Source organism: Colossoma macropomum, unplaced genomic scaffold (assembly GCF_904425465.1).
Source record: "Colossoma macropomum unplaced genomic scaffold, Colossoma_macropomum, whole genome shotgun sequence".
NCBI lineage: Eukaryota > Metazoa > Chordata > Actinopteri > Characiformes > Serrasalmidae > Colossoma > Colossoma macropomum.
Window position 1 is genome coordinate 1,358,576 of NW_023494788.1, and position 24,398 is coordinate 1,382,973.

A 24,398-nucleotide genomic window follows, 5' to 3' on the forward strand; every position below is an offset into this window, starting at 1 on the left:
GGCAGCATATGTTGCCAAAACCTGTATATATCGTTCAGCATTAATGGTGCCTTCACAGATGAGCACGTCACCCATGCCATGTGCACTAATGCCCCCTATACGATCATGAATGCTGGCTTTTGAACTGTGCTCTGATAACAAGCTGAGTGGTCTTTAGCCCGGAGGACACAGTGTCCATGATTTCCAAAAAGAATTTCAAATGTTGATTCAGACCACAGGACACTTTTCCACTTCCCTCAGTCCATTTTAAATGAGCTCAGGCCCAGAGAAAGTGGCAGCATTTCTGGATCCTGTTTATATTAGATTTTTTTTCTTTGCGTTTTTGAGTTTTAACTTGCATTTGTGGATGCAGTGATGAACTGTGTTCACAGACAGTGGTTTTCAGAAGTGTTTCTGAGCCCATGCAGTGATTTCCTCTACAGAATCATGTCTGTTTTTAATGCAGTGCTGCCTGAGGGCCCAAAGATCACAGCCAGTAAATACTGGTTTTTGATGATATTATGTACCGTAGATGATGAAATTCTTTGTTATTTTCATTAACTGAAATGTTCGTCTTGACTTGTTGCACTATTTGAAGGTGCAGTCTTTCACAGAGTGGTGAACCCCTCCTCATCTTTACTTCTGAAAGACTCCGCCTCTCTGAGATGCTATATAGATGATATACCCAATCATGTTACTCACCTGTTGTCAATCAACCACCAGGTGTTTTTTTTAGCCTTACACAACTCTACCAGCATTTTGTTCGCCCGTCCCAACTTTTTGGAAATTTTTTTTTCAAAAAATAATAAAATTTCTCAGTTTCAACTTTTAATATGTTGTCTTTGTACTATTTTCAATTAAATATTGGGCTCAAATGATTTGCAGATTATTACATTACATTTTTATTCACATTTTGCACAGTGTCCCAACTTGTACAAGGCAATATTTGGAATTTTCACCAAAGTATAGATATTATATTACAATATTTACAAATTATCATTAATAAATAGTGTATTAGTGTACAATATTTGCACATTTTCACAAAATTATGGTACTATAATGCATTTTTTCCCTCATTACTGAATTAAAGTACAGTAGATGAGATTGTGTGATGATGGGTGTGTGAACTCAGTCAGTGTTACAGATGATAATCCTCAGTGAAGAGTTTGTGTACAGTAACCTGCAGTGGCCTTAATCTCTCCTTCAGCACCAACACACAACACCTCACCTTAGACTTCACACATTCTCTAATCCACAGCGCTCAGCCTTTAACTCAACACAAACATAATAACACAGAAACGTGAAGGGCACCAGAGTCATAAAGTCTTATTACCATAATTTAATGCTGTATTGCTGATTATTAGTAATCAGGTAATCTGCCGATTATTTTGATGATTAAGTAATCGGAGTTAAAAAAAACACTAAAATGGACAGATATGTAACAACTTTATTAACTAATATCGTTAATCTATTTATAAACTGATATCAAACTATGCAGAATCTTCCAAAATATGACTTCATAAAAAATTATAAATCTACAGTAGTTTAGCCCCGCCCACTCATCCTAAAGCAGTTTAGCCCCACCCACTCAGCCTACAGCAGGTTAGCCCCGCCCGTTCATCCTACAGCAGTATAGCCCCACCCGTTCACACTGAAGTGAGGGTTTCAGCTCTGAGTACTTCCGAATGAGGCACAATGCAGGGCAGCCAATCAGTACAGTGCTCGTTCACATATATCAGTCTTAAAGGCACAGTAACAAAAACTATGAATTATGAATTATGAATACATTTTTGGTACAAAAACCTCAGTGAAGCATTTTAGGAAATACATAAGGATATTTTGGAAAACAGGATGTGGGTCCAGAGAACAAACACAGACACACTGACGTCTGTTTGGACTTTGATTTATTGCAGATCTACAGCGTTTACAAAAGAAGAGCAGATTGCACAAGACCGTGAGTGGAGCTTTCAGCTGCAGCGGGGGGGTTCAGGTGTCTGGGTGCGCGTGGGTTGATGGTGATTTCGGTTCTCTCTGCCACTAGAACTGGCTCCACGTCCTTAAGGATTTCGGTCCCTGATACATTCAGCCAATAGGACAGAGTAACATACTGAAGACACAGTACAGTATATTCTGTGTGAGGCTGGAATAGATCAGCAGCGTAACGCAGCGTATTCCATCCTCATTAAGGGACATTCCGGCTCCAAACGGAGCACCTTAGGAGTTAAAGACGCTTCTGAGCAGCTTCTGACGCCTCAGCGCTCATCGCTCTATCCCACGGGGGGGTTTTCGCTCTGACCTGCTCAGAGGGGCGTGGTCACGGACGACCCATTTACTAATGTTACATTCAAGCTAAAACAAGGCAACAGCAACACTAAACCTGAATCCTCTCCTGTGGGCCACGTCCGACTCAACAATCTGCGTCCAGCCCGCTGACCTCAGGGTCAGGGGTCAGGATTCAGGGTTCAAGGGTCAGGCAGGGATTTGGTGGCCCACATTCTTGCGTGTCTCCCAGCAGGGCGGAAACGCTAACACACCTAGCTACAGCCACACAGACCACGTCTCAGGCAGACACTAGTTAGCTAGCTAGCAAGTTAGCTAAGTTAGCTAGCTGGCTAAATGGCGGTGAGGTAGCTAACACCAACGCGAGGTAAAACTCTGAAAATAAAGCTGCTGTTTGTTTCAACTTAAAATCAAATGTTCATGTTTATTAGCTAGCTGGCTAGCTAACTAGCTAACGTGTTGGAGGAGGTAGCTACCCTAACACTTTCATGCTAAAGGAGCAGCTCCCATCAGTCCGCGGAGCTGCAGTTAGATACTGCTGAACTCATTAGCTCTGGGGGAGGGGCTTACTGGCCCAGGGGCGTGTCTGGGGGCATGTCATATGAGGGAAGCCCAGCAGAGCACCAGTCAGTCTCTCCCTTAGTTTACTCCACCTCTCGGGTAGTGTTCGGGGGTGTGGCTGTGGGTGTGGCGGGGGCGTGGCTTCTCTCTTTTGGGGGTGTTGTTGATGATGTCGAGGCTGCGGCGGCTGGAGGAAATGACATCAGCAACGAACTTGGTGCACTCGGCGCAAACGTCCCTCAGACTGCAGCCGCCGGCGTAGAGATACGGAAACTCCTCTTCAACAGAGCGTCTGGAGAGAGAGCGCAGAGACCTGAGAGAGAGAGAGACAGAGAGAGAGAGAGACAGAGAGAGAGAGAGACAGAGAGACAGAGAGAGAGAATAGAAAGAGACAGAGAGAGACAGAGAGAATAGAGAGAGACAGAGAGAGAGAGAGATAGAGAGAGAGAGTAGAGAGAGAGAAAGAGAGAATAGAGAGAGACAGAGAGAGAGAGAGACAGAGAGACAGAGAGAGAGAATAGAAAGAGACAGAGAGAGACAGAGAGAGAAGAGAGAGAGACAGAGAGAGAGAGTGACAGAGAGAGAGAGAGACACAGAGAGAGAGAGAGAGAGAGACAGAGAGAGAGAATAGAGAGAGACAGAGAGAGACAGAGAGAGAAGAGACAGAGAGAGAGAGATAGAGAGAGAGAGTAGAGAGAGAGAACAGAGAGAGAATAGAGAGAGAGACAGAGAGAGAATAGAGAGAGAGAGAGAGAGAGAGAGAGACAGAGAGAGAGAATAGAGAGAGAGAATAGAGAGAGAGTGATAGAGAGATGAGAGAGAGAGAGAACAGAAAAAGGGAGAGAGAGAGAGAGTGAGAGAGTGCAGAGAGATAGATAGACAGAGAGACAGAGAGAAAGAGAGAGAGAGAGAATATGATTGTTTTTTCAGGTGAAGTCTGCATCCGTGCTCCATGCCTTTACGTTAAAGCTGTGTTCCAGTGTAACTCTACAGTCTACAGTTTTTGATGAAAAGCTGAATTTTTCTGCTTAACAGAAATGAAGAGTTTGATTTAAAATGTAAACGTGTTATAGTTTTAAAGCGCACCTTCACTCCAGTTCATATGTGGAAACTAAACTGACTGAGCAAAATTCTGCAGAGGAGTCCTCCTACATGACCAGTGAGCCCTACAAACAACCACAGTCACACCTGACGGCCCAGTGCTCCCACTACAGTCCACCAAGAAGCTCTTAGGTCAGGTGAGGGAGTTTCAGTGGTGACGAGGCTGAAGTTGGTTTCCCAATTGCATTTTCCAGTTCCACCTTAAATTGTGTAGCAGTTCCATTCTGTCACCTGAAAGTAACTACTGCACCATTTAAGGTGGAATGGAAAAAATCGAACAAGATGCTGAGGCGCCAGAATGTAACTACTGCACCTTTTAAGGTGGAACAGAAAAATTTGAACAAGACGCTGAGGCTTCTGAATGTAACTGCTGCACCATTTAAGGTGGAACGGGAAAATTCAGCTTCATGGAGAGCTGACAAGTGTGAAAATGGATGAGGAGGTTGCTCTGTTTCAGCTTGGGCAAAATTAATTTATTTCACAGAACCAGTAGGTCATGGTGTTTCTTCTTTTTTCGTGATGGATTGCTCCGCTCCATCCTCTCATCGCAGTTGTAAATAATAAGCAGCTTTGACACGAGGGGGAGGCGGGGCCTGGCTTAATTTGAGGGTCCCTATGCGACATGCCGAATGGCTCTGCTGACAGATTACATAAAGCAGCATCCTAGCCCTGCTGAAAAAAGACCATCAGAAACATCAGGATGGAAACCTGATGATTTCGCTTTCTAATGGGCACTGGCTTAATCACTACCATTAGAGACCACCAGCTTCTGTAGGGCACCTTTAGATTCGATTAGGAAACCATCAATCAATCAATCAATCAACCTTTATCTAATCTCGGAGAACACTGAGGGTGACCCTCATTTACAATGTTGCAGAGTTGATACAGAACAAGGGATTGATAATGTTCAGAACATATAAAAAAATAAAAGTAAATTTAATAAGTAAAAAAGACTCAAATCAGGTAAGTATAAAAAAGTGAAACATTAATAATAAAAATACAATAAAAAATATAAAACAGTAATTGAAACATAGCTAAAATGTAAAGGTTAATAAAATCAAATCAAAATAAAATAAGAGGAGAATAAGAAAAAAATGCATTAATTAATTAAAATAAGAATATGAATATGAATAATAATAAATAAACTAGCACATAAAAATGGTAAAAAATCAGGTAAAACAGTTGCAGGCAGAGTGGAGGTGGTTAGAGAGTAAAAGTTTAAATACATCAAATACATCTGGAATCAGAACACCAGTTAAACCATTAGAGTTCTTGACACTGTGATATCAGCCCATCAGGAAAACACAAAATACCATTAGTGACCACAGGACTCCTCCAGGAGCCGGCAAAGACTTTTAATGGCTTCTATGATTTTTTTCAGCAGGGAGGTCAAACGGATACATGAGTGAATGAGACGTAATCACTCTTGATCATAATTCACAAACACAAAGACGCACCTCTGGCTGTTTGTGGGCGGGTAAACCTGCGTACACCCATCCACCTCATCACACTTCAAAAGAGAAGTCACGAACTGCAAAGCAGGCTACGCTGCCTTTAGCCTAGCGGCGTCTCTGCTAGCTCCAGAGAGACCTGAGTGGTCGGCTAACGTGGGGGCGCCCTGTCACTTCCACTGCGCTTCAGGACGCAGCAGAGCTGCATCTAGAGGAACAGCAGCTCTTGCGTAAGCCCTGCTGAGTGGCTCAGATGGAGGGGGCTATTACATAAGCACGCTTAGGGACCTGTGTGATGGGCAGTTATTAGGCCGCCTGAACTGCAGCTCATTAAAGCCTGCCTGACACTTCAGCGCTCGCTCCGCGCTGCCGATCGGACAGCCGCGACTCACTTGTAGACCTCGCTCCGGTGTCCGTGGCTCCGGGGGCTGCTGTGGAAGCCCACTGTGTAGACCGGAATATGGGCCATCTTTTTGGAGGGCATCTTCATCTGAGACAGGAGAGAAAAACAACCAGTGAAGGAGGGCTTCACTTCTAAACGCTAACGCGGCTAACAATGAGCGAAAGCTCGTGGGGGCCAGTTAGCATGATCACATTCGCGTAATGCTCCTAACAGGGGCGCGGGAAGGGGCTTTAAGCTGGGGGTGCTTAATCTTAAGCAGTATTTATACGACGTTAATGGTGACGTCACACAAAATGATTTGTCTTTTTTCATTTTAATTTTTTTGATTTGAATTTACATCATCAGGACGTGTCATAATGTGCTGCTATACCGCGGCGAGAGACGACAACACACTCGCACAACTGACACACTAAACTGCTGATGTTTGGCTGCTGTCGCAACTAAACCTTCTATATCCTTTTTTTTGTCATTTTTCAGTTTTTTGCCATAATTTGAAAACGCCTGTTGTCCTTTACACTGTGTGTAAATTTCATGATGAATGGACCCAAAGAAACTGAACAAAATGACTCGGAAAAGTCTGGTTCCATTGACTTACATTAAAGGTAGAGTGTGTTTTTCCTTCTCCTTTCCTGATCCTTTTGGAGATGCGAGGTTTTGTTCTGACAGCAGCCATTTATCTCTCTGCTCTCTCTCCTTCTTTATTGAGAACTTTCTGCAAATGAGTTGAGTGAAGTCCAATCATATTGACATGTGGTGCGGTAACCAACTGTGTCACGCCCACAGTCACACACTCTAACGGGCGCCGAGCAGGAGATATAACGGTTGATAAAGACGAATGTATTAAAAGCGTTGGACATCATTGTGGGTTTTTAGTTTAAAAACAATAATTTGGAGCTTTTGGGCTCAGAAATGTCCTACAGCTCTGCACACTCTCCCTCTGTGCTCCTCAACCTGTCTGTGTTTTAGTGACGCGCCCCTAAAGCGGCCAGCAGGGGGCGAGAGAGTCCATTAGGCTCACAATAATGAAAATACAGTGTTAATGTAAACAGTGCAGCTACTGCAGGTTTTTAAAATCTATAAATAAAAACACAAAAATACAAACTCCACTCAGATATACAGACATTGATCTTTACTATGTTCAAACTGTTTCAAGCTCAGATCTTTTTTATTTTCAGCAGTTAACCAACCTTAAAACCTTCCCGCGTCTCTGCCTTCTAACTTACATAAATATAAATATTAACTTATTAGATGAAAAAAGCAATAGTTTGGTGAAAAATCACGTTTTGTGAAAACAATAGTTTGATGAACACTCAAAGTTACCTCATATGTATCGATCAGCCCTGAGGCTAATGTAGCTAACAAGTACACTTAATGAAAGAACACCCAATTAAAGGACGGCCGCCGCTAATGTTTTTAGCTGTGCTAACGTACTTTGGTCCACGTTTATAGATAATGGTAAATCAGAAACCACATAATCACGTCTAGATTACTGATCACCTCCACACGGTTTGAGGCACTTAGTGTGAAATTATTCAGGCTAGCAGTTAGCACCACGCTAATTGGTATAAGATTACTTGTTAGCTACATTAGCCTTGCAGCTAATCCAAACACTAAAGAAGCTAATCTCAGACACGACGCCGTTTCAGCACTGCCTCCTCCTTGGCTAGGCTAGCAGGTGATCATATTAGCCAGCTGCAAACTTTGTAATGCAAAATGTTTTTTGAGAACCATGAATTACGCATATAAACGTTGCGCCAGCTTCATCTGGCTTTTAGCTTTGGTTTAAAGCTGTACTGTATCCTTTCTTTCTGTTGTTGCAAGCTGTGTATCCTTCAGCTTGCTAACAAGCAGGTTAGCAGAGTAACGAAGCTGTATTAGTCGTGGATAATGGAGCCGTTTACTACATGAATCCCAGTTTAAACACAGCAAAAATACTTTATACTTTTGAAATACTAAGTATTTAACAGCTTATTAGCAGTTTTTTTTTTTTTTGGATTTTTACCCAATTTTCTCCCCAATTTAGTCGTCTCCAGTTCCACCCGCTAGTTAGGACTCCCCCAATCACACATGACGCTATCAATGCTAGGAGGGTGAAGGCTACACAGGCTTCCTCTGAGAGGAGTGAAGCTCCACGGCTTCTTTTCGAGCTGCCGCTCACCCAACGTCACTGGACAGCCGAACGCGCTCGGAGGAAAGCGCCAACCGCCAGATCTGTTACGTCAGCTAACAGACGCCTGCGCTGACTAGCATCGCGCTGAGTGATGGGGGGAGAAGGAGGGAACATCCCACCCACCCAGAGAGAGCGAGGCCAATTGTGCTCTCTCGGACTCCCGGCTACGGACGGCTGTAGCATCACCAGGGATCGAACTCGCGATCTCCTGATGAGGGACAACGCTTAGACGGTTGCGCCACTCGGGGGGCCGAGCTTATAAGCAGTATTGTCTGACATTTTTGGGGGGTTGAAAAGGAAAATGCGTTAGACTGCAACAACTGGGCACGTTTAGCTGCTGAAGTAGCGGCGGGTGATCTGGCAAAAGAACATCATGATACCTCACGACATTTTCTCAATGCATGATATGCATCTCGTTATTAGTCCTGCCGAAAAGGTTCTTTGTGTGATGCCATGGAATAGGGTGACCAGACGACCCTGTTTTCTGGGGACAGTCCTCGTTGTTGGTGGCCTGTCCCGGCTGGGAGCTGCCCCCCTGAAATTTCCCCATTTTAAACTATGAATTAAAAACACACCAGAAAGTCCTAAGAAAGATCTGCAGCAGAGCGGATGGACAGACATCTCACGCTGTGTTTATTTTGGCCTGCAGAGGGCGCTGCTGCTACTGACCACTTCTACCACTCACTCGGCTAGTTTTAGAGAACGCTGCTGTGTAAAACTCCACCAGCTCACAAGAGTCCAGCGAGTCCACAACATCACCACAAACGTCTTTTCAGGTTTCGAGGTGACCCGGGGTTAAAGCAGGGGTGGAGTTACGGGACTGAGTCGCTCCACCAGCTGATCGGTGGCTCTGATTTGTACAGACAGACAGTCTACCTGAATGTAGTACGATGAGATCCACAAACAGAGCATCATTTTAATATGTGCCACTTTTTCAGCCTCCATATCTGACATATGGCGCATGCTGACAGCGTCTCTGTCTGTCCAGAACTGGAGCTTCCCAGGGGGGAGTTTAGGGTCTGGATACTGGGGCTACAGCCATGGGGCTTTTTTCATAGTTTACCATACACTGTGAGAATAAAGGTTCTGTGCAAGGTAAAAACAATGTAAATGTTCCCTCAACGGTACAATAATGACTTTAGGGTTCAATTGTGTTTCTTCCTTTTCATAACCGAATGTTTTAAACAGAACAGTAAAATAAAAGCCTGGAGACGAGACGGGGTGTGTGGAGTCAGTACAGCTTAGAACATATCATTTCAGTGGATTATGGTTCAGTTATGTTCCCTGACTAAAGGTACTGAGATGGAGCCTTGAGGGTTCCACCCCAGTGAAACATTAGTACCTTTTATTCCGAGAGTGTAGCTTCACTGTACGATTCTCTGAGACGGTTTACAAAGTTACTTAGTCAGTGCCCAGTCTTATCAGTCGGCCTTCACCAGAGTTCAGTACAGTACAGCAGTTACCACGTTAAAAATACAGGAAACTGGAACTGAAACCCTATTTTTATTATCATTTATTAAATATATTGGATATTTTAATGATACATTGACCACCGAACTGGAAAAGTCCTTGGTTTTCATTTCAGAGATCTGGTCCCCTTAACATAGAACGATCCACTTTTGGTTCCCTAAATAAACTTTCAATTTATGGTTCTTTTTATGAATGAGATGTGTGAGTGTGAAGAACCATTGTGAAGTGTACAGAGCCTCCAGGTTCGAGGTTCATTAAACCTTCACACTCAGAAATCTCAGACATGGTTCTGTCGGAAACCAAAAGTGGTTCTTCTACGGCATCACTCAAAGAACGCTTGTGACACTTCTTTAACAGTGTTTGATAAGTAGGAACAGACAGCAGTGCAGTATTTAAACTAACAGTTCAATGATTTTTATTAATGTTTCAGACTCTGCACTGCACTAAATCCAATTACACAGGACTAATTCTGCATCTCTTTGTGATGAATTGTGCAGTTCAGTGTTCTTTAAGTATTGATCATGCTCAGAAAGGCTTATTATGACGCAGTTAATCATGATAATGATAAATATCATCATATTGCCCAATGATATCTACATCTAATGAGCTTCACTTGAGCTAATACAGTGGAAAGCAGCATGACAATATATATCATTATTGTGATAAATTATATCGCAATACAGTACTGTATTCTTTTCCATATCCTGTTTATCGTCAGTGCTTACCAAACTGACTAACTGCATGTTTCATTATAACGAGAGTTAAATTAGTCAGTTAATTTAGTGACAAATACTGAATTAAAATCACTGTGTTCACAGTTCTGATAGTATTTTTAATGTAGCTCTGCTTTTTTCTCTGTTCCAGCTGATCAGACGTCTGAGGAAATCATCATGATGTATTGCGTACCATTTGCGTACCAGTTTTTGCCATATTGCCCAGCTGTAGTGGAACGCCCTCTAAGATGACGTTGGGAATTCCCCTGATGGGAAACACCGAGGCACACTGATGAGAGCTTCTTAAAACGAGTACTGAAAAAGGCAGCATGTCTTGGCTGATCTGCTATATTTGGGGTAAACTGAGGGGAATGCTGGGTAATTATGATTTTCTCACCAAACTACAGAGAGTAGGAGAGAAAGTGGTGGGCTGTTTGTAGAGAATGCAGCACAGCAGTTTAGAAAAGTTCACACAAATCCACCACCCACTCACACACACCCACACACACACACACACACACACACACACACACACACACACACAGAAACACAGTTTTACACCAGCACGAACTAAAAGGTCATAGATCACAATCTCACTCATGACGAAACCTCGGGACTCAACCACAAACACACACAGAGAAGGTTTACAGGCAGAGACACCACACACATCATACTGACCACTGCCGCGCTCGTCCACTGTAATGAGCAGCTGATCGTGAAACGCAGTGTGTGACAGTGTTACTACAACGTGCGTAACTGAACATGCAAACTGAGAAAATACTGCATTCAGGAAGAGCAACAGAAAAACTGAGATATGAAAGATAACATACCTTAGCACTGCAGGAGTCACACACAGCCCTGCAATATAACATAATATAACATAACATAGCATAATATAATATAATAAATCACTCATGTGGAAGTTGTATATATATCTATTTATGATTATATATCACAATGAGTTGGGTGTATGTTTTAAAAGTATCAAATATTGGACATGGGCCGGGCGATATGACAACAAATATTGTTATCATTATAAATTATGTCACAATACAACGCTTTTCTGATCACATGGTGTTTATCATCGGTACATTTAGAAAGGGAACAGCTGCATGTTTCATTATAAAGAGAGCAAAATTAGTCAGTTTAACTGGATTTAGTGACAAATACTGAATAAAATCACTGTGTTCAGTTTTTGATAGTATTTTTAATGTAGGTTTTTTCTCTATTCTGATCAGACATCTGAAAAAATAAATATCATGACATATGGTACCTTGGGAAGTGAAAATATGTGGATATTATCTAATATTTGTCACATGGAGATTTTTGTATTATAAGATTGTAAAAATATATTACTTTTTTAAAATCATTATATCAAGTAAAATGATCTCACTATACTGGCAGATCATTTTGCTTGTTTTCAGAAATAGCAAAATGATGTGCCAGCACAGTGAGATCATTTTACCTGATAATGTTACTGAAAGCAAGTAAAAAATGTATAAGTATAGTATAAAGTTTATATGATCTTATTATATTCCCACACTGAACTGAAATCTGAAATATTAGACATGTTGACTAGGTTTAGGATAATTTCCTTGCCAAGATATGATTTTTTGCAGTTATATATATGAATCATGTTTTCTGTCATGTATTTGTTAAATATATGTTACACATGTGTTTGTATATTGTTAACATATGGCTGTCCCATGTTTGAAAATGGCCAGTTATATCACATGTATGTCCATAGTTGGATGTAAGAGAAATCCATATATGTTAAAATATGTCACATATCTGAAATTCATGTGTTGCCATATATCAGCTTTATTTATAACATAATATAATATAGTATGATATAATATAAGGTACTGTACTGTAGTGAGTGTGCATTCAGTGACGCAGTGGAGCAGAGAGTGAAAGTGAAACAGATACTCTGGTGACCTGCTAACCTTTTACACAGCAGGCAGGTTGAAGGCCAAGAAAACAGAGGAAACTTCACCCGACAGCAGCAGCAAACCTACAGAACACACAGCACACAGAACACAATCATCTGAATGTTCCACACGTCTCTGGACTGACATCTTCTGAAAATGTTCTAACTAATCACATCAGCTGTTTTTGGATCATTTTACTGAACCGGCTCAGAATCAGAGCTGAACAGCTGTACAAACATAAAAACATCATATTTCTCATTAAAACACTAAAAAGTGCTGAACTGCAGAAAATATGATGATTCTTAATGTTCCACATTGATTTTCAGACTTTGGGACACATTTCTTTGGGATGCAGCCTCACTTCCTGCTCTAAAATACAGGGGCGGGGCTAAAATAAGGCCCTGCCCACAGACTAAAATGCGGGCCAGCACTTTTTATTAAAAAATGAAATTCATGATTAATCTAAATCTTTCAACTTTACTTTGAAAGAAATAAAAATGATCTTTAAAAAGTGGGAAAATGCAAAAAATGTAAGTATTATTTTCAGAAGTGTAAATTTAGGGTTTATGGTTTGGGACAGACTCCCCCAATAAAAAGAACCCTATAAAGGATGATGTTGTGTGTATATATATATATATATATATATATATATATATATATATATATATATAGCTTATTATTATCTCTATTAATGCATTCAGTTTAAATAGATCAGTATATAATCACTGTAAATATCTAAGATCTGAATAATTCACTGTTCCTATAAATAGTTTTACTGTGGGACGCAGTTTGAGCTGGTTTGTTAGAGCGGCCCGTATTCATCATACTAACAATGAACAAGCATGCTTCAGTGTTCTTTAGTGTTCTAGTTCACGAGTGTTCTAGTGTTCTAGTGTTCGTTATGGGTGTAAATTTCAGTCTCAGTCTGTTTACTTTGCTGGTTTAACTCAGTCCCCCCCCACTCAGTTCCCTCCCTCTGGGGACTTCTGGTCAGTTCCACTACTGAGCTATCTAGAACACTCCTGACCATTAGAGAACCGGGGTGGGGGCTGTCTGATGTGAGGGCGGGGGTGGGAGAGAGACCTTGCCCTTCTTCAGGCTGTTGTAGAGCTCTTTATTCTGGAGAAACTTCTCCATCTCAGCCTTCACCAGCACACGGCGCACGCTGATGACCTCATCAACCGTTAAAGCCAAACTCTCCACCGGGTGACTAAACTCCTCCTGAGAGCGAGAGACAGAGAGAGAGAGAGACACAGAGAGAGAGAGAGAGAGAGAGAGAGAGAGAGAGACACAGAGAGAGAGAGAGAGAGAGAGAGAGAGAGAGACAGAGAGAGAGAGAGACACACAGAGAGAGAGAGAGAGAGAGACACAGAGAGAGAGAGAGAGATAATTATTATGAATTATTCAGTATCTACTATTCACTACAAAAATAAAGGGTAAATTCTGATCTGAGGTGAGTAGTTGGAGTTGGATCTGTAGTGTTTAATAAACCTGTTCGTGTGTTTCAGGAGATTAATAACAGTGTTGGGGTTTGATTTAGGGACAGTGTTGAGGTTGGGGTGTTAGGGCTGATGGTGAGTATTTACAGCAGATGCAGTGCTGGAACTGACCATCCACTGGTGGCTGCTGAGACCTGGTGAGGGTCCTGATGCTTCACTGGTTTCTTCCAGTGCGCTGAGAGAGTGCCGGACGGGAGACGGAGGAACCCAGCCTACCACGGGGTAGGAGGCTGAACACAGAACGGAGAACAGCACACACTAAATACTCACAGACCCTGCAATCAGACGCAGACGTGATGAGTAAAATATTACTAAAATTTGGGTGAGTTTTCCCTTAGAAAAGAAAACACACAGACTAGTAGATAGTTAGTAATTACATGTAATATTATTGCACTATTATCAAGTTATAAGAGGATATAAGCGGAATGGAAGTCTGGAGCTGATCTTTGAAGGTTCTGAGGATTCAGTGAGAGAGAACAAAAGGCAATATTCAAAATTTGGAGAAATCTGTGAACAAGAAGCTATCAAATGATAAACAATATACTGTAATTATATATTTACATTATTTTTGTCAAGTTATCTGCCTTGGGACTTGATCTCCACTTATGAAATATGAAGAATTCTGGATATGAATTCATTTTAGACTCTTCTACAGCTCTCATCACGCCGGTGAAGCTGTCCAGAATGAGCAGATTACCTTTAATTAATATTTTACATGTTTATCTACAACCAAACTGATTTATATTGTTCAAAACATTGATTCTAATCATTCTCCCTGAATGAGTTTCTGGCAGTAAGTGATGCTGCGCCCAGTTATCATATGAGATCAGCTCAGTGCCTCCCCCTGGTGTTGATGAAGAGGAACTGCAGTGAGTGAGAGAAGCTGCAAACAGAATCTGAATCCATCCTATGAGCAGCTGCAGCCTGTAGAGATCACTCACTGTTTACTCCTCCAAAACACCAATACACCTTAAAAACAGCACCGCACAAAAGTCAGAGACCATTTACACAACACCCAGTCAAAACAGCCATTAGGTATGGGTCATTTTTCAGGAGATATCTGTGAGGAGATTAGATAAAAGATAATTCACCTGTTTTAGGAGGCAGAAAGTCCAAAACTGGGGTTTAAACACTAAAGCTCCAGAGAAAATGTGTCTCCTAACAACCACCTGGAAGAACTGGTCGACCCTAAAACTGCCCCATCAGATAAACAGCACTTAAAGCTTTCATCTCTGAGAGAGAGGAGAAAATCAAGCTGATCAGATCTGAAAACATCCACAGGTGTTTCTGTCCATCCTTCCACTGTGAGAAGACGACTCAGCGCTGTGGGTCTGAAAGGATGTGTAGCTGATCAAGAAGAACCTCACTGAGAAAAGGAGACGGACACATCAAACAAAGAAGCTGAACGATGGACTGACCACCCCAGAGTCCAGACCTCAACACCACTGAATGTGTTTGATTACTTCAGAAAATGATCAACGAGCTTCTCAGACTGAACTTTGGAGGTGTGCAGATTCTTTGAGGAGCTGAAAGTGAGGCTCTTGAACAGAATGGAAGCTGGAATAAAGGGACAGAGTGACTCACTGACTCACTGACTCACACAGCTGAGAGTAGATTCAGCTGTTGTGTGATTTTCTGTTAAATATGTTTTCTGTTTTTTCCTGATGCTGAAAAATGAATAACTTGGCTGCAAATTAAATAAATCAAGAGTCTCTGACTTCTGCACAGCGCTGTGTGTGTTTTGTTTGTTCTTAATGACTTAACTGACACAGTTACAGGTGTGTGTGTGTGTGATGCTCATACCTCTGTGTGTGTGTGTAGCTCCAGTGAGTGTGTATGAGCGCGGCCTCTCTGTCCGCATACACACACTCTGCTGGGTGGTCTCCCCTCGCAGCTCCGCCAGGTCGTGCTCAGAGAACGAGCGATCGCGCTTCAGAGAACTTTCCACACATGGCAGCTCAGCGGCGTCCGGAGAGTCTTCATCCTACACACACACACACACACACACACACACACACACACACAGAGAAACAAACACAGACACACACACTGTGATAGTGTCGTAATTCAGTGGAATACCAAGTCGCTATAATTTGGATTTGGCCCAGTTTTGCACAGCCTCACATTAAAATCCAGTATTTTTGTTGTCAAGTGTGAAAATGTGAAATTTTACAGTAAATTTGGTGGGGGGGTGTGTTTGGGGGGGTTGGGCTCCAAACTTTGGCACTGGTTTTAGCTTTAGCTCTGGGACTTTACACCATGAAAGCAAAGTTTGATCGAACTTTGTCATAACAGAGGAGCCTGATTGGACCATGAAATAGGGACTTTGCATTGTGACAGCGGAATCTGACTGGGGCTCAAACTGGGGACTTTGAACCACGACAGTAGAGTTTGACTGGGCCTCAAACTGGGAACCTCGAACTTCACAGTGACAGCAGAGTCTGACTGGGCTGCAACCTGGGGACTTTGCACTGCGACAGCAGAGTTTGACTGGGCCTCCAACTGAGGACTTCACACCATGACAGCGGTGTCTGACAGGCTCTTAAACTGGGGACTTTGCACCATGACAGCAGAATTTGACTGGGCCAAGAACCAGGGACTTTGTACCACAATACAGAGGAGTTTGACTGGGCCATGACGCTGAGAATTTGCTCCACGACAGTGGAGTTTACTGTGCTACAACCTGAGAGCAGAGTTTGACTGGACCTTGAACTGGGGGCTTTGCACTGCAACAGTGTAGTTTGACTGGGCCTCAAACTGGGGACTTTGTACCGTAACAGTGGAGCTGACTGGGCCTCAAACTGGGGACTTTGTACTGCAACAGCAGAGCTGACTGGGCCTCAAACTGGGGACTTTGTACCGTAACAGCGGAGCTGACTGGGCCTCAAACTGGGGACTTTGTATCGCAACAGCGGAGTTGACTGGGCCTCAAACTGGGGACTTTGTACCACAACAGCGGAGTTGACTGGGCCAAGAACCAGGGACCGCAATACAGAGGAGTTTGACTGGGTTCTGAGCCAGGGATTTTTATGCCATGACACTGGAGTTTGACTGGACCTCAACTTGGGGACTTTCTGTGAAGTAACACTCCACACTGGAGTTTGACTGGGCTGACTGACTACATCTGGAATAAAAAAGTGCATGAGGGGATGATTTTATCGCTTTAAGGCTGAACCGACTCTCACCTCAAACAGGTTCATCTCCTCCATCTCCGCCAGCGTGGGAGCCTTGAGCAGGACGCGTGGGCGGGGCAGCGGGCGGGGACCAGTCTCTGTGACGGACAGATCAATGCAGGAAGTGGATTTGAGGTCGCAGTGGCAGGCGAGAGCCAAACAGGGCAGGGAGCCGAACGCTGAGGAAACAGAGTGACATCACAGCCATGAACCACTGACCATGCATACACCAATCACAGAGACTGTACACAGCACACTGAGCACCACATAGAGCAGCACGAGCAGCGGTGTAGTCTAGTCTGGAGCTCTGTCTACGCTGGAGCTGCGTTCCTAAAGCCAGGCTGCAGTGGAGAACGGGTCCTCAGCAGCGCTGCCCTGTGAAGACCTGAGGCACCAAGCTTGATACTGTCGGTGAGAAAGACAGTCTGCCGTGTTCGTAAGTAAATGCTTTTCTGTGAGCTAAAGACTGTTTATCTCACCGTAAGCAGGCACATTTACGCTCTCCTAAACAGACACACAACTAAAGACACAGCTCACTGTTTATTTTACTGCCCATTTTAACAATTTGTAATGCAATTTGTGGAGCACTTTTACCATTTATATCAGCTCTCCAAGGAGCAAAATGGGAATTCCATGAATTTGTGAGTGTGAGAGATGTAAACAGAGAGATTCAGAGTGGTTTGGAGTGAAATGGTTCAGGTGTCTTTACAGTGGTGGTGATAGGAACCAGGGGTCGCCATGACTACAACACAGATATAGACATTTTATTTACTATCCAGAACCACCAGTGAACCTACACGAGTCTTCTGAGTTTATATGGAATGTTGATGATGGAAAATAGTAAATTTTAAGGCCAAAACCTTCTCTAAACTATCATAAAACAGTGTCTCAGTCATCAGGCAGTGAATTCATAACCATTTCATGTAGGAACTTTCTGTGAGGGAGCTTTTAGAGGTGGACGTCTGGTTCCTATCACCATCACTGTGAACAGTTCTGACTCGGTAAGTTTATCTAGAACAGAGCGTTTCACACCAAACCACTCTGAATGACTCTGTTTACATCTTAACCATTTAACCCCTCATAGCTAGCCTTCCTTATAAACACAGGCTGATTGTTGATAATCCATGATTACGCATTTTAGAATGCTGACACAAATGAACTGTCGCTGCAGCGATGGAGTTGCTGACGCGGCGGTTTCATCTGTTAACTTTTCTCTTTAAATTTCAGACAAAATTATTTTTTGTGAAGAGCATTTCTTTCAATCCTTACATTTAGAACTGTCCAGATCTAGAAATGCAGACTTAGACAGCCTGGCTTTTGGAACGCAGCCAGTAATCAGAGTTAGTGAGACTAGCCTAGCTAGCTAGCATGCAGCAGTGTTTCTAAAAAACTAGCTATAAATACCTAAAACCCACTAACTTTAACGTTCAACATTTATTCATTTCAAATACACAGAGTGTTTTTCATCTAAAATGACGCGATATTCAGCATTTTCACTTAGTTTTCTAATAGTTTTCTTTATTATATTTGTTTAGGCACCAACTATGCTAGTTAATATAGCTATTGGTACCATAACAGGAGCTCACGTCCAGCAGGAGATAACGTTTATCTGTCTAGCTTTGATATTATAGTGGACATCAAGATTCCAAAGGTCCACTGACTTTTTCCTGCCCCCGGCAACCAGCCTAGCAACCACTGCCCATGTGATTTGCATCTGTAGAACACTTAAAGGTTTTGGCTGTTTAGAATATTAATACATTTCTTTCTTATGTTAAAAACACTTTATACTGTATCACTAAGAACCATATATGCCAGTCTCTTATACATCATGGTGAATTTTTAAACTGTTTTACACACATCCTGCTGGTTTCCTGGTACACAGCGCACACCTGTGTTACGTAGACTACACCTCTGAGCACGACACCCACAAACTCGTACACAGTTCTACACAGCACACCAAACACCAGACGATGGCTCATGCTACAGTTCGTGAGTCTGAAACACACAGAACGGAGGCGGAGACTGACTGCTGCTGATTGGCTAAAGGAGATGATTGACGCACGTCTCTTGGCGCTCTGCGGCTCCACCGGCCGCAGTTTGTGCTCCTGTCGGATCTCCGCCAAAACCCGGTCGTGTAGCGACTGCTGCTGCTGCGGCCGCGGCGGGAGACTGCGCTCAGACACCTGCAAACACAAACACACATTCGGCTAAACGAAACCTGAATCTGCCTAACGCTGCAGGGCCCACTGCTCTCCACAGGTGGCGCTCAAGTTCAGTACGGCACATCAAAAATCTATGACAGTTAAGACTCGTATGCTTGATAAAAAAGTGTCCAATACTACTAATATATCATGTATAGCACATACTCTAATTGCCTGTCCTGAACTGTACCTCACTGGGGTACAATACTGCGGTAGACCAAATGGGTGGAGCTAAACTGCTGTAGGCTGAATGGGTGGAGCTAAACTGCTGTAGGCTGAATGGGAGGGGCTAAACTGCTGTAGGATGAATGGGCGGGGCTAAACTGCTGTAGGCTGAATGGGTGGAGCTAAACTGCTGTAGGATGAATGGGTGGGGCTAAACTGCTGTAGGCTGAATGGGTGGGGCTAAACTGCTGTAGGCTGAATGGGCAGGGCTAAACTGCTGTAGGCTGAATGGGCGGGGCTAAACTGCTGTAGGCTGAATGGGTGGGGCTAAACTGCTGTAGGCTGAATGGGCGGGGCTAAACTGCTGTAGGCTGAATGGGTGTATTCTTAGTGTCACAGCCAAGGTGGTTTAAGTGTTTATTAACGCACACTGTCCCTGTAAGTCTGAACTGAATAAAAAGAGGTAAATATGCAGATCAGCCGTGTGAACTCACTGGTTTCAGTGGTGGTCTCGATCTGATGAAGTCCAGGATCACCTCATGCGCGTTTCGCTTGACGCGAGTGGGGATGTCACCGTCCACCTGAGGGCGCCACAGGGCAAGAAGAGCAAACAGTGAGGAACAGAGGCAGAGTCTATTAAATGCTAAATCAGTGATAGAAGTGAATGAAATCCACTGTGAAAAACACAGTTACTCTGCATTTCACTGCAGTGGTTTCAACATGGCAAAGCTACATGTTCACCAATTACATTCTTCACATGACTCCATGGTCTTCACTGTACTTCTTCGTATGAAATGTACTGACCGTCCAGTCACGGCAAGGCAGTAAAGGAACCGGTCAGGTGTTGTAGGTGGTCAGTGTGCGAGTGAGTGTGAATTCTCACCATGACTTTGCGCAGTTTGTACTTGCGGGTTCGAATGTCCTGCATCAGCATCTCGAACGGAGTGAGGCTGAACTCGGTGGGCAGCGGGTTGAACGGCTGCTCCTCCACTTTCTTCAGCTTTACTCCCTGCCTGAGCTCCTTCATCAGCTGCACCCACAGACGCGCCTGCACACACACACACACACACACACACGCACACACGTCCAGACCACGTGGGAGGACCTGCATTAATGCTTTAAAATGATCCTGTGATGAAAAATGAAATGCAGCCAGTTCCCCTCTCATCCCAAACGTAGCCGATCAGCCAAAACACGTTTGGTGCCTGAAATATTACACTAAATAAACTGATTATGGTAAAACAGGTGAAACGCTGAATGACGGTGTCGCTCAGTGAAAAAGATTAACATGAATTCAGATCTGAGGGTTCTCATTAAGCTTGCACAGCCATAAATTGGATACGTATCTGATCTAGGAGAACATATGAAAGTGACTCAGATCTGATTTGAAAAGATCAGATTTGCATCCACACAGCTCTGGAAACATCACATCTGTGTCACATTAGGGCAAAAAATCTGATCTGGGCCAGGTTAGCCGGGTAATGTGAACGCAGCCCTAGATCAAATATGAATCTGATTTGTGGCCATGCAACGTTAATGAGAACACTCAGATCTGAATTCGCTGCGTTCACATTACCAGGCCAAAGTGGTGCAAATCAGATATTTTGCCTTAATGTAACACAGATGTGATGTTTCCAGAGCTGTGTGGATGCAAATCTGATCTTTTCAAATCAGATCTGAGTCACTTTCATATGTTCTCCTAGATCAGATACGTATCCAATTTATGGCTGTGCAAGCTTAATGAGAACCCTCAGATCTGAATTCATGTTTTTTTTCACTGTGTATGTGTGTTACCATGGCAACATTCAGTTGGGCGTGTATCACTCTCTGAGTCCATATTAAAATCCTATGTTTCACTGTGAGTGGATGGTAAAGCATTTGAATTGCAATTAGATTTTCTGAAAGGTGCTACAGAAGTATGTTTGCATGACTGATTGATTAAGCGTTACCGTGGCAACAGCATCAAACCTGAAGTTAGCGCCAGTAAATGCTGCAAAAGCGTCTGAGCCTTTTTCACCTCCGTCTCGCTCTAATAATAAAGCTGAGAGCTGATCAGAGTGAATGATCTCGGTGACGAAGGCTCGTTCTGCTCGTTAGTTTGTTGCTCATGGCGCATGTGTTTCATTCAGGTGACGTTACTGATTTTGATGTGTGTCATTTCAGGACGCTGGTTCACATTAATGACGGATTTCACTAGCTTATCTGCACAAACGTGAACCAGCAAGTTATGAAAATCAGATCTGAGCAAAAATCTGAATTGAGCAACAAGGCTTGTAATGTGAACGTACACCATACTGCCAAAAGTATTGGCTCGTCTGCCTTCATACACATATGAACTTGAGTGACCTCCCATTCTTAATCCATGGGGTTTAATATGATGTCGGCCCACCCTTTGCAGCTATAACAGTTTCAACTCTTCTGGGAAGGCTTTCCACAAGGGTTAGGAGTGTTTATGGGAATTTTTGACCTTCTTCCAGAAGCGCATTTGTGAGGTCAGACACTGATGTTGGACGAGAAGGCCTGGCTCGCATTATGACTTTGTTATAACACCACTGACAGTTGACTGTGGAATATTTAGAAATTTCACGACTGGATTTGTTGCACAGGTGGCATCCGATCACGGTACCACGCTGGAGTTCACTGAGCTCCTGAGAGCGACCCATTCTTTCACTAATGTCTGTAGAAGCAGTCTGCAGGCCTAGGTACTTGGCTTTATACACCTGTGGCCATGGAAGTGATTGGAACACCTGAATTCAATGATTTGGATGGGGGAGTGAACACTTTTGGCAGTATAGTGTAGCTCAGGAACACAGCTGAAAGTGGCTCAGATTTGAATTGAAAAAAAATCTGATTTGTGTTCACACAGCTTTGAAAAAATCAGATCTGTACCAGTTCAGCCTGGTAATGTAAACACAGCCTAAAGCTGCACCACACTGACTGATTTACTGTTTTAGAATACAGAATGAAAACAACACACATGATAAAATTATTAATAATGTAATTATTTATTAACTTACTGCACCATATGTGTGTGTGTGTGTGTGTGTGTGTGTGTGTATGCGTTTGGTGTGTGTGTACCCAGTCAGTGTGTTTGAGGTTGTCCAGTTCTGCAGCGTATCTCTCCTCCTGCGGCTCCTCAGTCTTGATCTTCTTCAGCATCTACAGGAAAACCATCAGTGCTGATCAGACAGCTGAGAGACTCTACAGCCCCATTACGAGCAGAAAGAGGAAACCTACAGATCAATAATCACTGCTTACACTGCACTCAGCTGCGCTCCTTCTGTTCAACACACACTGGAGCATCAAACATACCGGACAAAACAACTGCAGACGATTCAGAGGATTCACAGTCGGCTCTCTAACGCCTCCCTATCCTGCACATCAGCAGTTCTCAGACTGTTTCTAGTCCAAGGCCTCCTCTGTGGATGATCAGTGACACTGCTCTCTGTTCACTTTTGTTTTTCGGTCATTAAAGAGAGAGCGTCTATTTTTCTGCAGCTAAATGAAGAACAGAAGATGCTCACAAGATGATCAGTGTTTTCATCCAGTCAGACGCATCACATGTGCTGCTTGACACGCCCCCAACTCAGAAACTCAGGGCTCGTCAAAAAATCTGAGTTTTGCACTAGTAATTACGACGCTGTGGTGGCGTTAATTAGTGTTCATCTCATAAACACAATGTTTTCGACACAACGTAAGGACCGATTAGAGAACCGGCCTATACCCCATCCAGCCCTGCACCCCACACCCACACCCACACCCCACACCCACACCCCACACCCTAACCAACTTTGAACCTTGTACTTTATGTCCTACAATCAATCCAACCCTAGACACTTTATACTCTATCTGCCCTGCACCCTAAACCCTACACACACTGCACCCTACACTCTATACACCCTAAACCCTACACACACTGCACCCTACACTCTATACACCCTAAACCCTACACACACTGCACCCTACACTCTATACACCCTAAACCCTACACACACTGCACCCTACACTCTATACTCTATCCACCCTAAACCCTACACACACTGCACCCTACACTCTATACACCCTAAACCCTACACACACTGCACTCTACACTCTATACACCCTAAACCCTACACACACTGCACCCTACACTCTATACTCCATCCACTCTACACCCCACCCACACTGCACTCTACACTCTATACTCCATCCACTCTACACCCTACACACACTTCACCCTACACTCTATACTCTATCCACTCTACACCCCACACACACTGCACCCTACACTCTATACTCTATCCTCTCTACACCCCACCCACACTGCACCCTACACTCTATACTCTATCCTCTCTACACCCCACCCACACTGCACCCTACACTCTATACTCTATCCTCTCTACACCCCTACCCACACTGCACCCTACACTCTATACTCTATCCTCTCTACACTCCACCCACACTGCACCCTACACTCTATACTCTATCCTCTCTACACCCCACCCACACTGCACCCTACACTCTATACTCTATCCTCTCTACACCCCACCCACACTGCACCCTACACTCTATACTCTATCCTCTCTACACCCCACCCACACTGCACCCTACACTCTATACTCTATCCTCTCTACACCCCACCCACACTGCACCCTACACTCTATCCACTCTACACCTCCACCCTGTATATACCCACTGACCTCCTTGGCGTCTCTGATCCTGCAGAGGAAGGTCTGGAGCTCCAGGGTTTCCAGGAACAGCGCTCTGCACACGGCCTGGTAGTGTTCTGGAGCCAAGGCCGGGTTTGGCAGCCTGCGGGCACACAGCGCCATCACCTGGCGAAAAGTGCGTACTGCGCGCATGCTTCCCTCTTCCTCCTCCTCCTCCTCCTCCTCCTCCTCCGGGCCGCTGTAGCCCTCGTCCTTTGTGGTATTTCTGCCGCAGCCGCTGGAGTCTCCGCCCTCCTCCCCGCCCACCATGCGCTCGATCAGCCTCTCCAGCTGTGGACTCAGCTCCCGCTCCTCACTGTCCGCCAGCCCCCAGTCCAGTGCCCGGTAGATGGCCACGCCCAGGGCCTGGACCAGCTGAGGAACAAATAGATAAGCACTGTTCAGTATTGCTGAGGAGGAAAGGTGGAGTTCAGCTGTGCAGAGCCTGCAATTAATCATTATTTCTACTATTAATGAATCTATTGACTATTGTTCTACTAATCATCTAATCAATTCTGCCTTCTTCAAATTCTCTCTCGTCTGCCACCGGCGTTCAGAGTTTTATCTGTGCAACAAACAATTTCTTAAAGAGCTGTAAGCAAAAGTTTGAACA

The 24,398-nt window shown here is 43.8% G+C and overlaps 1 protein-coding gene across 2 annotated transcripts in view; it reads right to left on the reverse strand.

Annotated features, from left to right (window-relative positions):
* Positions 1-1,866: 1,866 nt before the first annotated feature.
* The window catches only part of spire2 (spire-type actin nucleation factor 2), a 40,772-nt gene continuing 18,240 nt past the window's right edge, over positions 1,867-24,398 (reverse strand). Inside the window, exons 5-17 of one of the 2 annotated variants that reach the window (XM_036567993.1) lie at positions 23,777-24,160; positions 22,176-22,256; positions 19,981-20,145; positions 19,592-19,678; positions 18,794-18,914; positions 16,744-16,910; positions 15,362-15,542; positions 13,670-13,788; positions 13,143-13,280; positions 12,075-12,142; positions 10,959-10,986; positions 5,765-5,862; positions 1,867-3,133 (exon numbers count right to left, since the gene is read on the reverse strand). In XM_036567993.1, the coding sequence (XP_036423886.1) occupies positions 2,899-3,133; positions 5,765-5,862; positions 10,959-10,986; positions 12,075-12,142; positions 13,143-13,280; positions 13,670-13,788; positions 15,362-15,542; positions 16,744-16,910; positions 18,794-18,914; positions 19,592-19,678; positions 19,981-20,145; positions 22,176-22,256; positions 23,777-24,160 (1,872 nt within the window). In that variant the 3' untranslated portion in view covers positions 1,867-2,898. Of the gene's footprint in view, positions 3,134-5,764; positions 5,863-10,958; positions 10,987-12,074; positions 12,143-13,142; positions 13,281-13,645; positions 13,789-15,361; positions 15,543-16,743; positions 16,911-18,793; positions 18,915-19,591; positions 19,679-19,980; positions 20,146-22,175; positions 22,257-23,776; positions 24,161-24,398 lie in introns of both variants that reach the window. The other variant, XM_036567994.1, reaches the window with a different exon arrangement.